The sequence below is a fragment of the Mus musculus genome, chromosome 1 (genome assembly GCF_000001635.26).
Source record: "Mus musculus strain C57BL/6J chromosome 1, GRCm38.p6 C57BL/6J".
Taxonomy (NCBI): domain Eukaryota; kingdom Metazoa; phylum Chordata; class Mammalia; order Rodentia; family Muridae; genus Mus; species Mus musculus.
The window spans coordinates 93,127,430-93,146,962 of NC_000067.6; the positions used below are offsets into that span (position 1 = coordinate 93,127,430).

The following is a 19,533-nucleotide window of genomic DNA, read 5'->3' on the forward strand; positions in this document are numbered from 1 at the left end:
AGCTCTTCCTTTCCCAACTATGTAATAAGGAGACCCCTAAACATCATCTAATCCAGTGATTCTCAACCTGTGTGTCAACAGGGGTCTCATTTTAGACAGCCTGCACATCAGATATTTGCATTATGGCTCAAATCAGTTTCAAAACTACAGTGATGAAGTAGCAATAAAATAATTTGATGGTTGGAGGGCCACCACAACATGAGGAACTGTATTAGAGGGTCACAGCATTAGGAAGGTTGAGAATCACAATGCTGAATGAATCCTCAGCCTGTGGGAAAATAAGCATAGGCTGGCCCAGGGACACAGATTAGCAAGCAACAGGGTTAGCATCCCAGTCAGGGATGGAGGATGCCAAGATGCTAAGAGGACAGAAGCAGTTTCCCTGTGTGGTGCTCAGGGTCTGTCTAGAGTGCCTGTGAAGTGCTGGGCTTCAGTCATACTGCAGGGTTAGCCAGAAGGATGTATCTGGGGCCATAGGAGCTGCACCCATAGGGTCTGCCTGCTGTATGGGCACTAGGCCGATAGCCAGGTAGGTATGGGGGATGACTCTTGTTTTAGAAAGTTCCTTCTGGCTTCTCTGAGGATGATGGGGTAGAACATAAAGTCAGAGGGCTCTGAGACAGTTGGGTTGGCTGAACAAACAGGCTTGCAGTATAGCCGTGTCAGCAAGGGTCAGGAAGCACCTGGACCCCACACATGTCTACCAGCACCACCACCAGGGCTTTGAAGCCACCAGAACCACCTGGACTCCTCTGAGTGACTCTGCTGGAGGCCCAAACCCTTGCAGGCTCTTTCCCCTCTGCCCATTGCTCAGGACAGTCCTCAGTATCAGGGTTCACTCCTGGCTTAGAGCATGACCTGCTGCCCATGGGCCAGCCTTCTTTGCTCCTCTCCCGGGGTTGCTCCACCCATCAGCAAGTGAAGGCCACGAAACTGACCCTCTGCCCCACTTACTCTGCTCGGGATGTTCTGTTTGCCAAGCCCTGGTCCAGATGGGTCAATATGAGGTGAGGCTCCCTGCTCAGTCCTGTGGAAGCCACGTCACAGCCTCACACATCTGTATGCTCATAGACCATGCCTGCCAGAGGCTATTGCCGCTGGGCTCGGAATTCCTTACGCAGGAGGCCAATGGCCAGCTTCTCAAGTTGCACTCTCACAAACCGACTGCAGGATCTATGCCCACACGCCATGGCAAGGCTCCGTATGCAGGACTGGCATAGGTGTAGGTCCTCTTTGGGCCTTTCTGTGTCCTCCAGGTTATGGGTTGAAGCTCCCCAACCCTGCAAATGCCCAAGGGCTAAAGGCTTGCTTGCCCTCACTAGTAGTCCCAGTCCTTGAGAGAACTCTGACCTAATCAGTGGGTTAAGCCATTGATGGATGATGGACGTTATCCTGCCTCTCAGCTTCTTTGGCTGTCATGGGATGAGCTTCTTCCCCATGGTGCTTTGCTTCACTACAGGCCAGGAAACACCAGAGCCACTGGGTGTCGCTGTTTCCATGAGGAGCACACAGTATCCTAGCTCATAATTCCTTGGGGAGGGTGAGTTCCAGGCTTCTGAGCCTCATGATCCCCCACCCCAGGGAATCCTTCTGAGCCCTTCTGTCTCTTGCTGTTCCACTGGGCACTCTGGAGTTCTCAGGACCGCTGCTGACCCGGGTGCCAGGCAGGTGGTGCCTGCTATGCTGAGGCCATAGTCTTTCTCGGCTGTGAGAACAGGATGCACACACCTTTTTAATTTGCTAGAACAACTCCACTCACAGCTGTGGCTTATTACAAGGAAAGGGTACAAAGTTCAAGTTGAAGAGGCAAGAGATACACAGACCAGGGAACCTTGGAGGATTAGGGGAACCCAAAAGGGGGTCAGAATCGGAAGAGAAGCCCAAGGGAGCCCAGGAAAGCCTGTGGGCAGTCAGAAGTTTCCAGGGAAGGTCAGGGGAGACCGGGGAGAATGGGGGCTCATCAAGAGAATCCCAGGAGCACTTGGGGAGGATCAGGGAATCCCAAGGAAAGCCATGGTGGAAAAGGATCAGAGGAATCCTAGGGGAGCCCAAGAAAAGCTGGAGGAGCCCAAAGGATGGCGAAGGGATTCCAGGAAAGGCCAGGGGGGACCAGTGAGAGTCAGGGAGGGTCAGAGTAATCCCAGGAGACCACGGGAGCTTAGGAAGGTTTGTGGAGGTCAGAGAAGGTCAGGAGAACATATGGAGGGATAGAAGACCCAAAGAAAGATCAGGAGAGGCCAGAGAGCCCAGATGGCACAGGGTCCCCTGTATTTTCTTTCAAGTTTATCTGTCAATCTTCCAGAATCCCTCAGATGCTGGTGGACAGCACCCACCTCCTGATCCCCCCAACACACACACACACACACACACACACACACATATACACACATGCACACACACACATGCACACACACACATACTCGCACACATATACACACACATGCACACCTGCACTCACACATACACACACATGCACACACATACACACACAAACATACACACACACACACACATATACACACATGCACACACACACATGCACACACACACATACTCGCACACATATACACACACATGCACACCTGCACTCACACATACACACACATGCACACACATACACACACAAACATACACACACACATGCACACACATACACACATGCACTCACACATACACACACACATATATACACACACATGCACACACATGCACACACATGCACACACACACACACACACACACACACACACACACACACCACATAGATCCGAGTGCAGGTTAAGACAGAGGGCCCGATTCTCTGCCTGTTAGTGTGCCTAAATGCTCCAAATGGTTGGGCACAGGAGGACTTGTAGGGCCAGGTTCTCAGAATCAGAAGCCTTCACAGCCTCAGGGGGTTTCCAGGACCTTTCCTTAGGAACCGAAGGAGGAGGGGAACTGCTCCTGAGGCAAGGCTGGGCGTGGCGGGGCACCTGCCTGGTTACTCAGCCTACCTTTGACTGGCAGGCAGCCATACTCATTTTAAATTCTTGCTGTGGTTTGATATTGACATAGCACTCAGAAGCCTGTGTGAATGGCGAGGGTTTGAATGAGGTATTGTCCCTTTTCCTATGTGTTCCCTACTTCAAAGTTTCAGAAGTCTTTGGGGGTTTACCAAGGAAAAGAACAATGTGAGGCTGGGAAAGAGATGGTGATGGCCCTCAGAGGAGCAGTGAAACGTGAGCTGTGGAGTCAAAATGAAGCAGGGAAGCCATGGAGAGATCAGCCACTGAGGCCTGAGGGCCCAGGTGGGGTAGAAGCTGGGATGGGTGCTTAGAAGGCGAGCAGCCATGCACTTCGGAGTCGTGCCTACAGGTGTTGGTGAGGTGAGCCAGGCTTTAGAGATGACTAATGTCTCCCCCATTCCACCCCCGGACCCTGTGACTGTGATGACAAATGCCCAAGCTGTCCAAGATCGAGGTGTCTGCAGGCCCATCTCTGAAGCCTCTAGGCTAGTGCCTTACCTGCTTCATTTACTTTCTGTGACTGTAACTGTCCTAGGCTGTGGCTGCCTTAACAGATCTCTGAGTTGTCATCACCACCTCCAGGAGGCCGGATCTCACTCACTCCAAGCCCACAGGAGCTTCTTTCCACAGCCCCTGGGGTGGGGGATTTGAGGATAGAGATGAGGACTCCTGTTCTAGGGACCCAGGTAGGCTGTGTCACACCCAGGACAGCATGCCCAGACCAATAGAGCCAGGGAGAGGAACACTGGTGGGCCCCTGGAAAACCCCTGATATTCCAATTCCTGGCCTTTCTGAGTTTTGGGGTTGTACCCAGATTCCTAAGGAGGACCTCCTACTCCTTACCCATCAAACTGACAAGGGTGATATGAGGGGTGAGCATTGTTTTAGGGTGCTAGGGCTCAGAAGAGAGACTTGGTTCCTACCTTAAACTTGTTTGCCACAAGACCCAAGTCACCCCTTTGAGACACGGTATCGATGCCCCTGCCTGATGTGGATCTGGAAGATGCAGATATGTCGTGTATAAGGCAGGAGAGGGGCATAAGAGGATGTGAGTCAGAACTACGTTCTGAATAGCAGCCACAGGGCCTGAAGGCAGATGGGTTAAGATGGACCTCAAGTCTTTTTTAAAGGCTTAAGTTGTCTTTAATTTTTTTTATTTACCTTTCTAGAACTTTATATATGATAGTGTATTTATATTACTTCCCCCTTCTTCTCCTCCCCCCTACTCATCCCATGTCTCACACCCTTGGGCCCCAGATGTCTACCCTAGGATGTGACACCTCTGTTCAAAGAAATCCAGCTCTGTGCTTCCTTTTCCTAGCTGGATCTCAGGCTTCCCAGTGTTCTCTCTCCCGTGCTGAGACTGGCACGTGTGTCCGTGTTTCACGTCTGGGTGCCTTGTGTCCTGAGCACTGGGTACAGATGAGGAAACTTCGCCACATTTGACAGGTGGTCAGGACATTGGCCTGGGGTACTTGTCACCACCCACCAAACCAGGCACCCAGGGCCAGCAGGACTGGTTAGGAGCTGCTTGGTGGAACTGATTCTGAGGGACATATACCTGGCAAAGACCAACTTCAGCCACGCAGATCCTGACCTAAAGAGGGGTGTCTGGGCTTGGACCCTCATCCCCTACAGAGCTGCACAGCAGTCAGATGGCTGGTGGACACGGGAGTTCTCCCCTCCAGCTAAAGCTGTGGGTTTGGAGAGGGAATAAAGAGAATTGAAGGGAAGAGAAGGGGATGAGTTGGATCAAAACACATTATGTGAGTGTATAAAATTCTCAAATAGTAAAAAGTCACCCCTTTAAATCAGAAAATCGAATACATCTCTTAATAAAGACTCTAAAGACAAAATATTATGTGTTTTGGTTTCTTTTTGTATGTTGATAACAAAATATTGTTCATTGCAAATGTATGTTTATATTGGCTGTCAGAGAGAGGAACTCTTTGGTCTCAATGGCCACTCCAGCCTGGAAATCCCAGAACAGTGTCTGTTGGATGCATAGGCAGGACCAGGCAGCCTGTAGCAGTAAGGGGCCCTACAACAAATGCAGACTTCAAAGCTCATGTGGCACCCGCTAGGGTCAGGGAGTACACAACTCTAGCATATGAATTCTGGACCAGCTGCCTTCACTGTTTCAAATCATGGTACTGAGTGATAAATGCTGGGCCCCACTTGGGACTCTGTTTGGAGAGCTAGGACCCTACTGGGACCCCCTCAGCCCTCCAGATTCTCCTGTGGATCTGACACACCCACTTCGAACACAGGGCTGGCCAAGACCCATCTGTGTCACACTTTTGGTTCCCATTTGACACATCGACTCCCGGATACTTCTTGCAGCTTGACGTGGTGTTTGGAGCTGCCAGACCCAGGTGACCCTTATCTCCAGGGAAACCGAGGTGATGTTTGTTGTTGTCAGTGCCCCAGCTCCCAATCAGTGTGGTGCCCTGTGACAACACCCTCCTGGAGTTGCGACAGCTCCTCTGGCTCCTGGCTCTGTCAGCACAGGTGAGCCTGCTGCAGCCTTGAGCAAAGTGCATCCATACCTCTGAGTGACCCTTCAGTTACTTTACCTCCCATGGGGAACACATCGTGGTACACATGCACATGTGCTCTGACGACCTGAAGAAGGGCTTCCAAAAGCATATAGATGTTCATGTAAGGACAGTGATGGACAGTTCCCAGGATTCCAAGAGGGAGCAGAGCCAGGAAAAGGGCAAGATCTCCAAGAGAGAGAACGTAAGGGAATGAAAGAGACAAAGCCATCCAAGACCCAAAGAGTCAACAAGAGACAATGGTCCAGAAAATCCCTGTTGTTAGGGCTTGGTGGGGCTGGGTAGGGGTCTTGGAGCAGAGAGGAGGCTACAGCAGAGTTGGACCGAGTGAGGGGGAGTGAGTCCCCTTGGGAAGTAGGGGCTGCTCAGAAGGCAGGGGGTCCTTAGCTATATCACAGGGTGATAGCTTCTAGGGACTTGGTGGTGATGGCTGAATCCTATACTTGGAATGAAGGAGGGGATAACCTGGGGCTTGAAAGTTGGGCAAAGGTTTGGGTCTCTCCCAAGGGTCTATCACAGGCACAGGGTTCAGAGGTTGGCATCCACACCCTGCCTCCTCTCATGATGATATACAGGGCAGGGCCTCACCAAAGCAGGAAAGTGGGGGGGGGGGGGTTGTGTGGCCTCTTCAACTTCCCAGGGCCCTCAGTTCAGGGTGGCTTTTCCTCTTTAGAAGCCTGAGTTTCATTAATTCTTCCTAAATGTTGACCCAGCACACAGACACACACACACACACACACACAAACACACACACAGAGAGAGAGAGAGAGAGAGAGAGAAAGAGAGAGAAGCAGAGACAGAGATGGAGTAGAAACAGAGACAGAGAGCTGGTTAATTATGAGTGTGAACTTGACTCAAGAGACTTCTAACAGTGAGAGACATCCTTATGCCCAAGTTATCTGTAGTTGGTGAGCCTGAGGGTATGTGAGTGTGAACATGAGTTTGAATTGGTGTGTGTGTAAGAGCTGTTGTGAGCTGTGTATGACTATAGAGAGCTGAATGTGAGCATCTGTGTGTGTGAGTTGGCACATATGTAAGTGTGAGAATTTATGAGTTCTGTGTGTGTGAATGTGAGTTCTGTGAGTGTGACTTATGTGTGAGCATGAGAGGGAGGATGCAGTGGAGTACACACACACACACACACACACACACAAACTTGCTGAAATGAACCTGTCCCATCAGCCAAGCCAGGGACAGTAAATGCAGTCTCTGAGCCCCATTGGATCCCATACCCTGTTTTTTTATGTGACTAAAACACACACACACACACACACACACACACACACACACACGAGCACACATGCACATACATGTGAGCAATAAACACACACAAACACCCATGTACATGTGCTTGTGAACATGCAACACATAGATTCTTGGTAAAGATATTCCTTTACTGGAAGGCAGACTATAAACAAAACACTGTAGTTAGAATGTTATTCTATTCTGCATACAGTTGCTTTCTTTTCTCTCCCTCTCCAACTGCTGAGACTCAATGGACAGATTTGTTTGCCAGTATAAGAATATATCTGCAATTAACCATTTTTAGGTATTAACGTAAAAAATATGACATTTTGTCTTTGAAATCTTTTTAGGGGATTTATGTATTGATTTTTCTGACTTCAGGTGTGACTCTTTTATTACTTGGGAATTCCATACATGCGTGCAATGTGTTTTGGTGAAACCCACTTCTCTCTCACCTCTCCAATTCAACTTCTCCGTTACCCCCTCACTTTTCCATACCCAACTTCATGTGCTTTGTTTGTTTTCTTCCTAGGCAGCCAAATGCTCAACAAGAATGGAGCAGGGGCTCATGAGTCCCACCCATTCAAGGAGCTACTGGTGACTGGGGATGCTAGGGAGAGACAGAGGCTAGTCCATGCTGCAGTGGGTAACCTTACACCTTGCACATACAGGCAGCACAAAATGAATGAAGCTGTGTTGGAACACAGCCACACCCGGCCTGGCTGCCATGGAACCCTGTGCTCAGGTGGGCGCTTGCAATACATCGGACCTACAAGCCTCGGGCACTTGCTCTCTGACTCTTGAAGAAGTTTCAGACCCCTGGCTGGGCTGTGAGGGGACCCAGGGAGAGGGGTGTGAGGCTCTTCATACTGCTGTTCTTTGACAGGACACCAGAGGCTCCCCTCCCCCTGTGGAAAGCTCACACCTCCACTGTCCTGTCCACCCTGACAGAAGGACAAACATTGATCAGGGTTAAATTGACAATAAAAGGGCTGGAGAAACAGGGACTCATCAACCAGGCCTGGCCTCTGAGTTCAACGCAGAGCTAGCTGGGAAATGTTCCGGATGTTGGCCAAGGCCAGTGTGACGCTGGGCTCCAGAGCGGCAGGTTGGGTCCGGACCATGGGCTCGTATCAGCTGCTGGTGCCACCGCCAGAGGCCCTGAGCAAGCCCCTGTCAGTTCCTACGAGGCTCCTGTTGGGTCCGGGGCCCTCCAACCTGGCTCCCCGTGTGCTGGCGGCGGGAAGTCTGAGAATGATTGGCCACATGCAAAAAGAGATGCTTCAGGTAGGCCTTGGTGGCAGGAGCCTCCATCTAGGGGTGGTGATCACTCGGTAGCAGGCAGATCTGACCTGTGTGCCCACTGTCTAGATCATGGAGGAGATCAAGCAAGGCATCCAGTATGTGTTCCAGACCAGGAACCCCCTCACACTGGTTGTCAGCGGTTCAGGGCACTGCGCCATGGAGACTGCCCTGTTCAACCTCCTAGAGCCTGGGGACTCCTTTCTAACCGGAACCAATGGCATCTGGGGAATGCGGGCTGCAGAGATTGCTGATCGCATTGGTAAGGGAGAGTGGTCTGTGACCTCCTGTTATCCCTCCAGAGGCCTCCTGGGGGAATCCTGAAGGTATCTCAACCAGATCAGTGCCTGTTCCATCTGACTAGGCACTCCTTCCTGTGACCCTAATGCCTCCACCACCCCTGAATAGGATGCTGCCTCTTCCAGGGAGGCATCCAGGCATTCTCCCAGCCCTAGCAGACCGGCCTTGTCCAGTTAGGACAAGATTGTTTCTGAAATGTATGGAAGAGGTGTTACGGGGAACCCCCTGGTCTGAGCCCCAGCAGCTCTTAAGATCTTCAGGAAGACTGGAATTTCGGAGGCTGATTCTCTCCCCAAATCTCAGAGCCTTGGTTGTCTGTAAAATGCAGACCTAGCAACAGTTTTCCCTCCAGAGCCTGAGATGGAAGAGGGTAGGCGTACACCTAGACTTCTGCCAGACTCTGGCATTTGCAAATGGCCCCCATGGTTCACAGGTGCATGGTCACATGGTTGGTGGGCATCAGTCATCCAGGCCCAAAGCCACTCTTTGCCCTTCACTGAGACCTGGGTGGTTCAGGTTTGTCCCCTGCTAGGACTCTAGTGGTGAGCAGGTTCATGTGACATGGGACTCAGAGACAAGAATCAGGACAGGTGCTTGGGTCCCGGTGTTCCTAGATCCACAGGTCAAAGCCTGCTTCTTCCTCTCACCCTTCATCCAGCTGTCCATCAGGTGACATGGGATACCTGTGAATGGCACCAGGGGTAGGTAGGAAACCATACCGCCTGCAGTGCTCAAAGTTACCTCACATAGATAATATTTGTGTGATAAGGCTGCCAAGAGCCTCCTCAGCCTGAGGAGGTACACACACACACACACACACACACACACACACACACACACATACACCACCCCCACCACTGAAAAGCTCTGGGCTCAAAGCCCTGGAGGCCAGGACAGTGCTTGCATCTGTGGGAAAAGCAAGCCTCACAGAGCATGCTCCACTTCACCTGTGGTAAAGCCATGTGAGAGCCAGAATGAGTGCGGTCCCCCACACTATTTCTTGTGTATGTGTGTGTGTGTGTGTGTGTGTGTGTGTGTGTTAAATTTTTTTATTTGTTATTTTATTCATTTACATTTCAAATGTTGTTGCCCTTCCTGGTTCCCCCTCCACAACCCCCCATTCCATCCCTCCTCCCCTTTGCCTCTATGAGGGTGCTCCGCCTCCCACTACCCACTCCTGCCTTGCCAATTACACTGGGGCATCAAGCCTACACAGGACCAAGGGCCTCTCCTCCCATTGATGCCAGATAAGGCCATCTTCGGCTACATATATGGCTGGAGCCATGGGTCCTCCCTGTGTACTCTTTAGTTGGTGGTTTAGTCCCTGGGAGCTCTGGTTGATTCGGTTAGTTGATATTGTTCTTCCTATGGGGTTGCAGTCCCCTTCAGCTCCTTCGGTCCTTCCCCTCCCCCACACTATGTCTAACTCACCACCCATTCTGTCCCTGTCATCAGGAGCCCGTGTGCACCAGATGATCAAGAAGCCTGGAGAACATTATACACTGCAGGAGGTGGAGGAGGTACTGAGACACCGGAATCATCGTTGGTGGGGTTGGCTGGAATTCTGAGGCCTATGGCTTGACTTCTCAGTGTCTAAGACTGGCCAAAGGAGGGGCTCCTATACCCAGGATCAGTTTGGAAGTCTTCCTCCGTCTGAAAACAAAACGGAGTCTGGGATGCAGTCCTGTGGGCAGGGCCAGCCAGGCTGTGTGGAGTCAGGGAGGCATGACCTGTTACTGAACTCCAGGGTGGCAGCCCCTCAATATGGGTCAGGCCAGTCCCAACCTACAGACTGCAAGGCAGGCAAGATGCTGGTCACTCTTTTCTTCTTAGCCATGCTTTCCCCTCTGTTCCCTCCATCATCGTGCTTTGACAGAAAAGGGGTGAGGCACATCACGTGCCTATTTCTAAGTTGGCCTATCCAATTATGGAGGGAGCTAGATATATGTGGATGATCTTGGCCCTGCCCCCAACAAACCGATGTCCCACTGTAAGGAGCTGGCTGATCCAGACAGAGGTCTCCATCAGTCCTGCTCAGAGCTGTCACCTCTGTCCCTCAGGGCCTGGCCCAACACAAACCGGTATTGCTGTTCCTGGTCCACGGGGAGTCATCCACTGGCGTGGTGCAGCCCCTGGATGGTTTTGGGGAGCTCTGCCATAGGTAAGGCTGGCCTGGTATGGCAGTACCAGGGCAGAGCAAAGCCCAAAGCCTGGCTGGACGATGCTGCCAGGGAGCTGCAGGGCTATCAATGACAAGGTGTCCCAACTGCCACTGTCACATGGTATGGGTGGGTTTGCTCATACCAGAATGAATATGTGTCTTATCATCATTTTATCTGCTGAGGACCCAGAGGCTGGGATAGGACCAAGTACCCTGTAGCCAGATACCACTACAATGGTACTGACCCACTGGGACATCCCGTGGCTGGCAAAGGCTGGTGCTGCCCAGCCTGTGCATCTCAAAGCCTGCTCCCACCTCAACCAGAGTTCCCTAGCCCTGCAGCTGCCCCTTGCCTATACTTCTTCCCCAATCCCATACAGGGGTTTACAGGAGAACTGTTCCAGGACACGGTAGCCCCTCTGTAAGACAGCAGTGCTGTCTATCAAGCTGACCACGGGCCAGAAGAGGATCTTGTCAGGGCCATAGAGGGTTAGCATGGCAGGACCACCATGGCCCTCAGGGATGTGGAGCCCATATGGGCAGGACCCCCACTGAAAGAGCCCCACATAGAGTCCTGCTCATGTGTGGAGCTTAATTAGATAGGGTCAAGCCTTGCCTGTGACTGTGCTTACATGGTTCTATGAGGAAAGCTGGGCGGAAGGAGATGAACATACTCGATGTTGCTGGAGCTGGACTCTGGCCTCTAAAGGCTGTGTGTCTCTGGCAGGTGGCCAAGTGTGTAGCTATTGGTAGAGGCAAAAAGAAAGCCCAGACCTTTGCGCTGCCAGGTTGCTGGGACCCACGCTAGCTCTTGTCACTCAGAACCTCAGAACTCTGGCTACCTAGGCTGACCTTCATTTATCTCTGAGAGGTCCAGCAACAGAGCCATCTGGGCCATGACCCGCCCCCTCAGGCGGCCATGACCCTCCCCACCCCCAACCCCCTGTATAGATACCTGCCCAGTGCTACAGCTGCTTCTGGCCTCAAGGAGCTGCTTTCAGAGACAGAAGCCCACATGAGAAGTGAAAGGGACCCTTCCCTGCTTCCCTGCTTTCATGCTTCCCTGCTTCCATGCTTCCCTGATTCCCTGATTCCCTGATTCCCTGATTCCCTGATCCCCTGATCCCCTGATCCCCTGATTCCCTGATTCCCCATTGCCCTTCCAAAGACTTTCAAGCCCTTCCCCCCACCCCCACCAGACGCCCAGTTTAGGCTGAAATCTGAACTCCCACAATCCCTCCTGCTTCACTGTGCTGCCTCCATGCTCATGACTCCCCCAGGTACCAGTGCCTACTCCTGGTGGACTCAGTGGCATCCCTGGGCGGGGTTCCTATCTACATGGACCAACAAGGTAAGAGCATGCCTCAGACCCCCCCCCCCCCCCCGACCCCCGTATTCCAGATCACACACACTGGCAAACCCTGAGGTCACAGAAGACTCAGTATGACAGTTCTTGTAGAAACCACCGACGGACCATAGCTGGGTTTGTGCCCTGTCTCTCCAGGTCAAGGAGGTTATGTAGTTTGCAGTTTGCTAGCCAGAAAGTCCAAACAGCATGGCAGGGTCTCTGGCACAGGTCCTGGATGCATCCCCTGTGGAGGATAGCAACACTGTAGGAGTAAAGCAAGAGGAAGAAATCACAGGGTGAGGAGCCAGAGACCAGGAAGGGAAAGGCATGGTCTTTCCTAACAGCCCTTTTCTGAGAACTAGGCAGGGTCAATTCCTGGGGATAGTCAGTGACCCAATAACATCCCGATAGGCCCTGCCTCTTAGAGGTCCCAACCCTCCCATTCCACACTAAGGACCAACTTTTCAGTACATCATCCCTTGGGGACACATCACTCACATACCGTATTTCTGGGACAGCAGACTCTGAAGTGAGTCACCCGCCTGAGTTTCTGCCAGGCCATGAGAGAGGGTGGGAGGGGGGTTCACCAGGAGGCAGCTGCTACTCTCGGGTGGGTGTGCGGATAGGAGGCTCTTCAGCTGTAGTAGGAGCAGACAGGATGAGGAAGGGCTGGGCTTGAGTATCAGATGCATCGTGTCCAGTCCTGCATGGTGTCAGGGACATCCCGCAGACACCATGCTGTACTGCCTATGCTTGGCTGTCCACAGAAATTAGAAAGGCTAAGAGGCTCCAGCCTGAGGCTGTAAGTAAAACAAACTGGGGCTGATATTCGAGGCCAGGTCTCTCCGGCACCCACATCTCAGCGAAATCTTGGCCCACCAATAGCAGAGCATGGTACAGACTGGACAAACACACCTATTTGTTGAACTCTTCCGTGGGATCTCAGACAACCCCTTCTCCATCCCTACCCTAGGCATTGACATCATGTACTCTAGCTCTCAGAAGGTCCTGAATGCCCCACCAGGGATCTCCCTCATCTCCTTCAACGACAAGGCCAAGTGAGTGGTCCACGCCTTGCTTTGGGATGTGGATTCTGATAGGGGAAACCACTGGCTCTTAGAGGGAGGGAGGGAGGGAGGGAGGGAAAGGCTCCATGTTCAGACCTCTCCCTGTTCACCCTGCTGGGATGTCCTAAAAGCCAAGATATGCTCCGAAGATGTTTCACAGGGCAAAGGGGAGGACACATGGCAGGGCCTGGGCTGTGGGCAGGACCAGAGGCTAGCATTCTGGAGGTTCTGGAGGTCACGCTAAGGGGTGATCCAATGTGTCTGGATGCTCAGAGCCCAGTACCCACCCTTCAACCTCTGCTCAGCTTCTGGGAGTTGGCATAGGACCTGCCAGAGAAGCACAAGCCACCCCTGACTCTGTAGTCCTACCATCATCTCAGGATCCTGGTATCTAGATCCTGGGCCTAGATAATGGGGGTTGGAGGAAGACACAAAGTCATGAGAGAGAGACCTTATCAGGCAATGACCGTCAGCCGCAACCAACCTCTGAGTCCCGACCCAAGTGAGTCGGTTTTGGTGGTCAGGAGTTCATCCTGGCTGCCATGTCAGACACTAGCAGTGTCACAGGGAAAGTCGGGGCTGAGAGCTGTATAAGAAGAGAGGAAGGTTACCAGGGGTCGGGGGAAGGGTTCGGGAGCCCCACCTGGGAAAGCGGTTTCCCTGATAAAAGAGACAGGACAGACCTGTGGTTGGAAGTGGAAGAAACAGACAGAGTGGTGGAGTACTGGTTCTAGGTACCCATGGGACAGTCACAGTCATGCAGACCTCAGAGGGTTGGGCACTCTGAGGAACTCATGTCCCTCCTGGGCTCACAAGATCCCATGTACCCCGCATCTGTGACACAGCAGAGCCCCAAGCCAAAGACAGATAGGTACTCACACTGGCTTCTCTTGTCCAGATACAAGGTCTACTCCCGGAAGACAAAGCCAGTCTCCTTCTACACAGACATCACATACTTGGCCAAATTGTGGGGATGTGAGGGCGAGACCAGAGTGTGAGTATCCGGTAGGCCCAGGGGATGCCCACCCCACACCCAGCCTCAAAGCAGCCACACAGGTCAAGTTCTGCACTCCAGGTCTTTGTGCCTTTGAGCCCCTATGTTCTAATTGAGGGTTCTTATGCTAGCCGTTAAATTGAGGCCCCACTTGCTACCTGGCCCAGAGACTCAGGGCTAATAAACAGGCCCCACTACCATTTCCATAATCCTATCCTCCCTCGGTTTTTTTGCACCTGACCCTATCTTTCCATTCCAGGCCTCAGTTTACCTCTCTTGGAAGGTAAACTAGAGGTTCCATAGGCCACCTCAGTCATGATCCTGAGAGGTCTTGTACAACACCCAAGACAGGGTATCAGAGTGATGTCCTGGACTGCTGGGAAGAAAGCGCCCAGTGCTGGCTTCACAAGGACATGGAGTCCTGGTGGGAAGATGGCAATCAAGCACGTGCTTCTCCTCTTTCCTTCCCCTACATGGTGCCAAGCCCTGGGCCGGCTTTCCCTCCCTGGCATTCTTGACTCTGTGACTCTGAAGCAGGAAGTGTCCCTGGGAAATGGTTGGCTCCTGCCACAGAGCTGGAGCCGTCAGGGTGGGACAGTCAGCTCCTGGCCCAGTCCCTACCATGACGTTGAACCAGGCTCTTTTTGTCGTTCCCCAGAATTCATCATACCACACCTGTCACCAGCTTATACTGCCTGAGGGAGAGCCTGGCACTCATTGCAGAGCAGGTAATAGTAGGGACTTCACCCTAATGGGAAGAAGAAAAAGAAGTGGAGAGGGAAGGGAAGGAAGCCCCTCGGGCCGGAGTGCACCTCCGACTGGGCACCTGTGGGATGCTTCCTTTCCCGTGACTCCCTCAGATTGCTCCAGAGAAAGGAGACAAGAGGATTCCTAAGATAGAGGTGCATCTGTTCGCCAGTAGACCCAGGCTTTGGAGTAGGAGAAGCTATGGTGTAGCCGGGAATATGGAGGTCCTCCCAAGGGGTGGGGGTCAGGGAAGGACTGGCTTCTTCAAAGAGGAATCTGGGAAGACAGAGCCCAGGGCAGACAGAGGCACACTCTGGTCTGACCCTTCGGTGACTCAGCAGGTCACAGTGGAGGGTCGAAAGGGAGAGGTTCCTCAGGATTAGGTGGGGGTTCTGAGAGAGGTAGGTATGGTGAGAGGGGTCTCAGAGATGGGGCACATACAGCCAAGCAGTTGGCAGATCAAGGGCTGTCTTAGTCTGTTTGTGCCACAGGCAGAGTACCTTATAGTTACACTTATGTGGCTGACAGTTTCTAGAAACTGGGAAATCTAAATTTAAGGTCAGGGTCTATACTTACTCCATTATAACAAGTCTGAAGATTTCACAAGGGCCAGATGGAGCAAGGAGAAAAAAATAATAAAAAAGAAAAGAAAGAAAAAGCTAATCCTCATGTGGCTCAAGCTAACCTCAAACTTAGTTCCAGGCTAGCATTGAATTCCTAATTATCCTGCATCCACCTCCCATGTTCTGGCTTTATAAGCATGCACCACCATGCTCAGCTACCTTGGGTTTCATTATAAATGTCACCAACAGACACATGCCAACACCACCTGTAGCTCCTGTATTGCTAGCCAAGATAGTTTCCACACAAGCCCTTGGGACACTCCTGGCCACTGCAGTTCTCATCAGAGAAGGGGTTGGCCCTCTGCAGGCATGTGCAGGTTCCTAGCCAACTGGGTCAGTGGTTGTGTCCAGTGCAAAAACCACTCTCAGGAAATGGAGGTGATGTGTGGCTACGGGCTCAGTTGGTTACATAGGTCACAGGACAGAAAAAAAAAATAACCAAAGCCTGGCCACCTTCTTCTGAGTCCTGATGTCCCTCAAAGACCATTGCCAGCCACAGGGGTCAGGAAGAGTCCTGGACTCTGACTAACATGTTCAAAATCTTAGAACCACTCATGAAGTCACTGCATGAGAACTGGGTTAAAAACGAAGTGACTCATGATCTAGACGGTCACCTACACCCTGGCTAGGACTCTGATCTGGGGATACATCCCTTGGAGCAAAAACTAGGGGATGAGCTGGATAGGAAAAAATAAGAAGTCATGGGTAGCCAAAGATGATGGTACCTGTAGTCCTAGCCCTCAGGATGTTGATGCAGAATCTCAGCTACAGACTGAGACCCTAAAATGGAAGAAGGGAGAGTATTGGGAAAGAGGTAAGCTCAGTCTACTAAGAAGATGGTGAGATCTAGTGGCCAGTGGGAAGCAGTCAATGGTGGGCAAAATATGACCTAGGAGTGATTGTGGGGGCCAGAGTAGGAAGGACTGTTCTTAGAGATCATATATCACACCTCCTTAGGTCCAGGGTCAAAATGAATGGGACCTGACTCTGATCACACCAAACCCACATGGCCAGTAATCCCAGCTTCCTTGAGTGGCAGGAATGTGTCCTTTGAAATGTGTCCTGCCTGTCTCCCCAGGGCCTACTGGGTACCCATCAGAGGCTACGTCCCACTTCTCTCCCTCCCAGACCCAGAAGATATCCTCTTTCCTCAAGCTAGCCCAGCATAGACTCTTGTCTCCTCAGAGCCTGGGGTTCCAGAAGAAGTCACCCAGTATCACTAAGCAATAGAGGGGCTGGCACATGCCTGCTGTCATGGCCACATTTCCCCCACAGGGCCTGGAGAATTGCTGGCGGCGTCACAGGGAGGCTACAGCACATCTGCACAAACACCTGCAGGAGATGGGCTTAAAGTTCTTTGTGAAGGATCCGGTGAGGAGCTCGTGGGAGGCAGGCGTCAGTTGCTTGACCTAGGCACTGATCCAATGGGGAGGGGGAGGCTGTAATCTATTGGTGAGAGCAAGCACCATGTTTCAGAGGGATGTGAGCCTCCCGAAGCTGGGGGCAACCTCTTCAGGCACTTGACAATCTCCAGATGCCTCCTATTCTCTGCCAAGGGAGTCCTGTGGCAGTCAAAAGCTGGCTGGCAAGCTGTTTCCCTCTGGCCCTTTCTCTAGACTCTAAAAAGCCAGCACAGGTCAAGCAGCCTGAGTACCACCATAGAGGACACGAGTGTCTCTGGAGGGTACGCACGGCCCCAGTCCATATGGCTAAGCCTGGCGCTTCTTGCAGGAAATCCGGCTACCCACAATCACCACCGTGACTGTGCCTGCCGGCTACAACTGGAGGGACATCGTCAGCTATGTGCTGGACCACTTCAGCATTGAAATCTCTGGGGGTCTTGGGCCCACTGAGGAGAGGGTGAGGACGCTTCTGGGAAGCCAGGGCTTTATAACCAGAGGCACTAGGCACCCCTCCCCCTTATCAAGTCCTGCTGCACAGCCCATCTGTGTTGGGTCACTGCAGGGCCCAAAGGGCATGAGCACCTCAAATAGAATATCCTCAGCCCTCTCCACCACAGCTGGGAGGTCACACATCAGCTTTACCAGGTCCACTCTGAGCTCTGAGTGACCCTCCCTGGTCGTACCCCTGAACTCTATGTTTTAGGTATAGTGGGGAGGGCTGGCTCTGACCCCTGTGTGGCATCCATGAGGCAACTTCTCTTCTGCATACCAGATGGATGCTGATCCCATGTGATAAAATTACCCTACCCTAACCAGCTCCTATCAGACAAAGAGGCTGCCAACAGCGGCTGACATCTGCATGTTCCATGCCTACCAGGTGCTACGGATTGGCCTCCTGGGCTACAACGCCACCACTGAGAATGTGGACCGTGTGGCCGAGGCCCTGAGGGAGGCCCTGCAGCATTGTCCTAAGAACAAGTTGTGAGCATCCTCTCACCAGACTATGCCCTCCTGGAGGGGCTGGGAATATAGCAAGAACGAAAAGACTGTGCAAGGCCTAGAGCCAGCAAAGATGCTGATGTAGCCAGGCCATGCCGGAAGGAGCAGGGTGAAGCTTCCCCTCTCCCTACAAATGGAACCTTGTGGAAACAGGATGCTAAACACCTTCTGATGGAGCTGTTGCCTGCAGGCCACTGGTCTTTGGGAATTTTCAATAAAGTGCTTGCGAGGAATCTCCTATGACCATGTGGGGCTGGGTGTGAAAGAGGGACCTGGGGCCCCTCAGCTGCCTGCACAGCCCCAGTGTGGCCTTTTGAAAAGAGCCCCCTTATTCTAGAGCCTGTACACAGATCCTTTCCCAGGACCAAGGATACTGTCTTTAATTTCCCAGATGTCACTCACCCCAACACATACCAAACATACTGTCATAATGATGTCTTCAAGTGAATCTACAAGAAACCCCACTCATAAAGAAAACACCCACAAACACATGGCCATAACTTGAGATCATGACCATGAAGAACACCCTCCCCTCCCCCCCCCCCTGCATCCTCAACCCTTAACCCTGGGGTTTCATTTTCACCTGAACAGATAGATACTGAGCCCCAGTTTCCCTGCTCTGCTTCTCCCCCACACCTCACTTCTGGCCCAGTTGTTTGGCACACTCACCACCTGGACCATACTGGGCAGCTATACTCAGAGCCCCAGAGAGGAAGGCTGGAGAATGCCCCCCTTACCAAGACCAGAGAGCCCCTCTCTTCAGGTTATCAGTAGGAATGCACCTCTTTGCAGAGAATGGTTAACCTAGCTAAGTCCACATCCCTGGTACAACTGGTCACAACTATGCTCTGGGGTAGGTTCTGGAGCCAACAGAGGCTGCTGCCCAGTGGTTCCTGGTGACCAGAGGGACACTCAGACAAAGTCACAGCAGAGCTGTAATCAGTGCCATCAGGGGACCTGGAGCAGAGCGGGGAGGGATTCTTGGGGAGGAGACTGGAAAGCCTGGAGCCCAGAATACCCACTTAGAGCCTGGTCTTTGTCCAGAGAGCAGATCTATCTTGGTTTGATCTCCCAAGAGGCAGACACTGATGTATGCAAGTGGTTTGCCTGAGAATAGACTCAGGAGTCGCCCAGTGGAAGATCCCCTACTTCTGATCCTGCAGGTCAGCTGTGTCACCCATAGACCACACATATTCTCTGATGAGAGTCTGCCCAGGACCTTGGACCTTCCTGTACACGTGTGCCTGACTGCCCTCACCTGCATGACCACACCATAGAAATTCTGTTTCCTTTACCTGCCAGCGATGGACACCTGATTCATTTCCAGTGATGGTGGTGGGGGCTTTGATAAACACAGCTGTAACAGCCTCCTGATTCAAGGCTTCCTGTGATTGTATCCCTTCACTTATTCCGAGTAGACCAGGAGGATTTCATTTACAGGTGCCTTGATGAGAAGAAACTGTGTATAAGAGCTGGGGCCATGCCATGTTCTTGCCCAGGTGACTGGCATCCTTTTGCTTTAGCAACTGTCAAACTAGCTTGGTTACATGGTATCCTCCCTTGGTGATTGACAAGGCCTGTATTTTTTCACTTGCCAGTGGCTACTTGCAAACCATCTTCAGAGAAGTGTCAGTTCAAATAGTTTGCTGGCATGTAGGTAATGTAGGTTTTTCCTCTCTTGGATGCTGGTTGTACTAGTCCTTGAGTCTCTCTCTCTCTCTCTCTCTCTCTCTCTCTCTCTCTCTCTCTCTCTCTCTCCCTCTCTCTCTCCCTCTCTCTCT

General features: G+C 52.1%; 1 protein-coding gene across 2 annotated transcripts; it reads left to right on the plus strand.

Annotated features, from left to right (window-relative positions):
- Positions 1-7,810: 7,810 nt before the first annotated feature.
- Agxt (alanine-glyoxylate aminotransferase) lies at positions 7,811-17,992 on the plus strand. 2 transcript variants are annotated; one of them, NM_016702.3, is made up of 11 exons: positions 7,811-8,095; positions 8,180-8,372; positions 9,866-9,930; positions 10,471-10,571; positions 11,852-11,922; positions 12,893-12,977; positions 13,885-13,980; positions 14,639-14,708; positions 16,626-16,721; positions 17,082-17,210; positions 17,631-17,992. In NM_016702.3, exons 1-11 carry the CDS (start codon positions 7,865-7,867, stop codon positions 17,736-17,738), a joined length of 1,245 nt encoding a protein of 414 aa, NP_057911.2. In that variant the 5' UTR covers positions 7,811-7,864; the 3' UTR covers positions 17,739-17,992. Both variants share the same exon structure in this region, with proteins under 2 accessions (NP_057911.2, NP_001263639.1).
- The last annotated feature ends 1,541 nt before the right edge of the window (positions 17,993-19,533 follow it).